General features: G+C 30.1%; 1 protein-coding gene across 1 annotated transcript; it reads right to left on the bottom strand.

Annotated features, from left to right (window-relative positions):
* Positions 1-3257: 3257 nt before the first annotated feature.
* Positions 3258-5149, bottom strand: LOC106292628 (NAC transcription factor 56). The gene is made up of 3 exons (XM_013728254.1): positions 4786-5149; positions 4230-4537; positions 3258-4130 (listed from the first exon to the last, which is right to left on the bottom strand). The coding sequence occupies exons 1-3, from the start codon at positions 4976-4978 to the stop codon at positions 3552-3554; spliced, it is 1080 nt and encodes a 359-aa protein (XP_013583708.1). The 5' UTR covers positions 4979-5149; the 3' UTR covers positions 3258-3551.
* Positions 5150-5360: the final 211 nt, after the last annotated feature.

The raw sequence follows: 5360 nt of genomic DNA on the forward strand, positions 1-5360 counted from the left end.
AGAGTTAAGTAGATTTGATGAATTCTTGCCATATGTATTGCATAAATTGTCATTGATTATGATTGAATAGCATGAATTTCCATATATGTCTTTCTTTCCAGATTTATCTTTCAATAAAAATACTTAATTTTTTTTTATTTCAAGAAATATAGTTATTTGATGTTAAAATAATTTTTTTTATTGTTTAATATTTGAATTTGTCTTGTTTGATTTTTGTTTAAAGTTTTCTAAGGTCAACCTATGATTTTTTCATGATTCTTGATTATGTTATCTTTAATAAAATTTTTATCTTTAATTTTTTTTTTACAATTATCTTTCACATGACAACAAAAATGTAATACACAACTTTTTGTATTTGTATATTTGTGTTTTTTGTTACATAGATTCTAAGAATCTTATGAGTATAGATGATATTCATAAAGTTGAGTGTTATGAGTAAAACTAGAGAGAATTTAGGTCCCAATAACAAGAGAGTTTACTAGAATTAAAAAATCAATAAAAACTAAACTTTTTGAATAACAAATGATTTTATATAGAATTTAAAAGTTCATAAACTAATAACTAATGATTCTAACAAGATTGTAAGAATACATAAACTAATAACAATAGAATCTCTAAATTTTATAACTCCTTCAAAATTTAACTCCCAATAACCCCCCCTTATACAAATTGATTTAATATATATCAAATCTATATTAAATATTAGTAAGAAAATAGTAAAATCTATAATATTTAATAAAATTTATTTTTAAATATAAGTTAGATTTTAAAAAAAATTCTCCTATACTATATTTACGAAGTGATTTTGCCACATGTCATTTCTACAATCAGTTTCACAAAACAAATATGACATGGCTACTGAAATTCATGACGTGACTTCCGAAAAAATATGACATGGATAATTTCATTTAATGTTGATTTATATTTTTTGCAAACTTATTAGAATATGGTAATAATTCATATATTACATTTAATATTGATATTTATTTTTTGTAATTTTTTTCTTAAATATGGTAATAGCTCATACATCATCTGTAAAATAAATATATTCATATATAACATTTCAAATTTCGAAATATTATTATTTTGTATACTTATACAATTTGTATTACTAATGCTTTTAAAATTTTCTACAATTTTTTTAAAAAAATTAATATCTAATCGTAAGATCATTAATCTTATATATCTACAAATTTTATAAATATTGTTTATGCCAAATTTTGATAATTACACAATTTTATATCATTTTTATTAGTTTTATACAAATTGGTTTAATATATATCAAATCTATATTAAATATTAGTAAGAAAATAGTAAAATCTATAATATTTAATAAAATTTATTTTTAAATATAAGTTAGATTTAAAAAAAAATTTACTGCACTTGGTGCAGAAAAACACCTAGTAACCCCTATATAATCGTGTATACTAATTTTTTATCTAAGTGTTTCAAAATCCTCAACGTCGAAATATCTTTAAAAGACATTTTACATGTGTCTTGCCGTAAAATCATGTCCAAAGACTGTCAAAAAGGTTTACAAGATATCAAAACATAATCGCTAAATAAAGACGTCAAAAATCATGTCCAAAGAATACTTGCTGCCTATTAGCGTTTATAATTGACCCATGCATTTACAAACAAACAAAAAAGCTTTTAACCAAAATCTTTGATCAGTCACGACCTTAATTTCTTGTATGACCTATGGTTAATGGAATATATTTGGAAATGTCAGATCAAATTTTAAGTCTTGTTGATAAAATAAAAAGTTGTAAACAAAAGAAAATGACACCCATAATGTTAAAAAAAATGACACTCACACCTGAACATATCTGGAAACACTCTTACTGTAAGATGGTCTTAACTAGGAGGTTGTTTGTTCAAAGTCATATTATTAATTATGATTCAGTAAAAAAATATACTACTGTTAATGTAAGATGAATATATAATAAATAAGCTAGCTGTCATTTAGTTATAGGTTTTTTTTATTTACGTTTTAGACGTTATAGAGGCCTTATTAAGAATTAATGACAAATATCCTAAGGAAAAAAAAATGTAGGTTACATGCTAGCTAGATTATTACATAAAACATTCGCAAATTTTTATATTTTCTTTTCTTTTTTTTTTTTGAAACATCAATCTTTTATGTTTAAAACATACTTTTTGTGGGTTGATAATATAATTTCTTACAAATTTGAGTATTGGTATGGTATAAATTACGCACAAAATATATATAGAAAATAAAAAGAAAAATCACAATCAACGTGAGATGGCCATCGTATTAAACTATATTATATTTATAGCTTTACAAACAATTATTGAAATTCCTTATCTACACAACGTAGTTGATACCTATCATTACTTTTTTATATGTTCAGGATGTTTCCAAATAAGATTGGTCTTCACTATTTTTAACAATAAAATGTCTATATAAATGTCTATATTTTAATGTATACACACATTCATGGCCCCTGCGTCGTTTCAAAAGAGTTTGGATATAATTTATAAAGCAAGTCATGGGCTTGACATAGATAAGCCTATAATCCACCAGGCTAATAACTTAGTCTATTTTTTTTTTAAATCACAAGTGCTGAAAAAGTATAATTTTCAGAATCTACATATAACTTATAACTTTAAATGATATATATTTAAGAAGTTTTTTCATTTTTTGTTTGGTAAATATACTAGCCTTCTACCAAAAAAAAAAGAAAAATACACAAGCCTTATATTTATTTACCACCAATATTTTAATAAAACCGACGAATAAATTAGTGACCGATTTAAATATAAATATATAATTAGGTAAAACTCCAAAAATAGTATTTTTAAAATACCCAAAATAGCATGATAAACTTTTCAAAATAGCATTCATTTGAGCAAAAAAATTTTTTTTCACAAATTACTAAATTTTACCTTGATTTATATCCCTTAAAATACCAAATTCGAAATCATAATCAGTAAATTCTAAAATCAAATATAAAATCATTACATTTTTTTATTTTTTTTTAAATATTATTTTATTTTTATATAGCGTGCTATTTTGTAAATTATGATTTAGTAATATTTTAGAGTATTTCTCTCAATAATTAAATTTTAAATTGTGATTAATAAGTAATAAGAGTCTTCATTCAGTGGCTTAATTTATAGTTTGATATAAAATGTAGACTCCAAACGTGAAAAATACACAGTTACACAACTATTTTATTTATATTTATTTTTATTGTTTCTTTTTACAAAGAGAATACAAGCTCAAAATATCATTGAGATTACTATATCCATCTACACAATCTATATTTAAACACCTACGTATGTGTATTTTTACATTTCAACATTTAAATTGAGAAAACAGTATACTCTTTCAATAATCCTATGTTTGTGTATGATCCTTTGCCTCACATCTCCCCCTCTCTAAATCCCCTAATTAACCCAAAATATATACACAAATCTCAAATTACACAATGCAAATGGCCCCACCAATCATAAAATTCGTACACTGCAATTCGTCACTGTCACCGGAAATTTTTTTCACACCGGCGGCGAACACACAGATCGATTTAAGAGGCGTACCAGTTTAAACCAGGTAACTGATACGACGTCGTTAACTCATCTCCTAACACACCACCTTGTTGTTGCATCAACGGTGGTGTCTCTTCCATCATTGAAGAAGACATGTTTGAACAGTCTCCTCCTCCTGCTCCGCCGTGAAAGCGTTTGCTCGGAGATACATCATGCTCTTCCACCGCTGCAGGCCAAAATGGCACCGGAAGAGCTCGTTTCAGGTTCGCCATCATCATCGGTCCAGAGGAAGAAGCAGGATTCAAACAGTTACCGACGGCGTTAGGATCACTATTAACGGGGCCAGCAACGTTGCTGCAGACGGCTATGTTGTTGTTGATCATGCCACTTCCGTTGTACAAACCGTGATCGCCGTCGGAGAAAATTCCGTAACCGCCGGGGAAGAAGTTCATAGACCTAGAGACATTATGGTGAAGTCCGGTGGTAGCAGCCGCCATTGATAACGACGGAGGGATCTTTCTGAAGATGTAATCGATCATGTCATGATCCTTATCGTTATCCACATGTCGACCTGCGTTGTTCTTCTTGTAGATGCGACATAGCACCCAATCATCAAGCTAACATAAGAATATTCCAAAAAATATTAAATTAATAATGAAATCATCAAAGATAATATCAAGAATAGTTACTAGTATGTTATTAATATTATTACATACCCGGAGGGAGTTTTTCTTGTTGCCGAAGTCACATCCTGGTGGTCTGTTGTTCGGTTTGTTGTCTATGAGACGATACTCATGCATGATCCAATCACTTTTAATACCTTTTGGAGGTTTGCCCCTGTAGAAGACCAGTGCCTTCTTCACGCCGACCTTTTGGTTACCGTCAGAGGCTAGCACCGGTTTGTCAGTACCCGTCGCTTTCCAGTACCCTGACGTTGCCGCTCTGTTCGGCCTAGCTCCGTTCGGATACTTCCGATCTCTAGGACTGAAGAAGTACCATTCCTGCTCACCAAACGATGCCTTGGCTATCAGAACAAAACAAAAAAGTTAGATCTCACGTCAAAGATAAATTATATCCGGAGGAAGGAAGAAAAAATTCATAAAAAGTTTTAGAATAAAAGAAGATGTAAAAACTAGGATGATGAGTGATGCTTTAAATGAAACTATTATTATCTGCTATGGTTTCGGGTCTAGCGAGGTTATGCATGGGCCTTGACCCAGATGCTCCTGGTATTCAAGAAAAGAAAGAAATGATGATGATGATTATACGTACCTGGAAGTTCCCATGGATCAAATTTGTAGAGATTGACTTCGGCAATGATGGCGACAGGTAAAGGAGCGGAGGCGGCTTTGGGTTTAAGGTAGTGAACGACTAGTTCTTCGTCGGTTGGGTGAAACCGGAATCCTGGAGGAAGGTTAGGCTGCGGCGGCGGTGGAGGACCACCGGGAGAATCGGTGCTCTCCATGGCGAGTTCCTTCTACGTTTAGAATCTAGCACTGTGGTCGGATGATTTGGTTATGATGGTAGGAGAAGCTCATATGATGGTCGAGTAATATTTACTCTGAGATTCTTCCTCTCTCTCTTTTTTTGCTAGATATTGTTTTCTGAAAGGTGTGCTGAAAAATGCTTCACAGAGTCAGCGTTACCATTCTTTTAAATGGCCACATAAAACGCTAATTTGGTTCTAATCGTATGTTTTTTCTTACATACGCCCGCGGAGATTAGGGTAAAAATGCAAAGAAAACATAAATTTTGAAGAGTTGTTTTTTTTCTTGAACTGGCTTTCGAAATGTAAGAGTTTTTTTTGTGATCTTTTGAAGACTTGTTTTACATTGATTATTAGGTGA

Source organism: Brassica oleracea, chromosome C5 (genome assembly GCF_000695525.1).
Source record: "Brassica oleracea var. oleracea cultivar TO1000 chromosome C5, BOL, whole genome shotgun sequence".
Taxonomy (NCBI): domain Eukaryota; kingdom Viridiplantae; phylum Streptophyta; class Magnoliopsida; order Brassicales; family Brassicaceae; genus Brassica; species Brassica oleracea.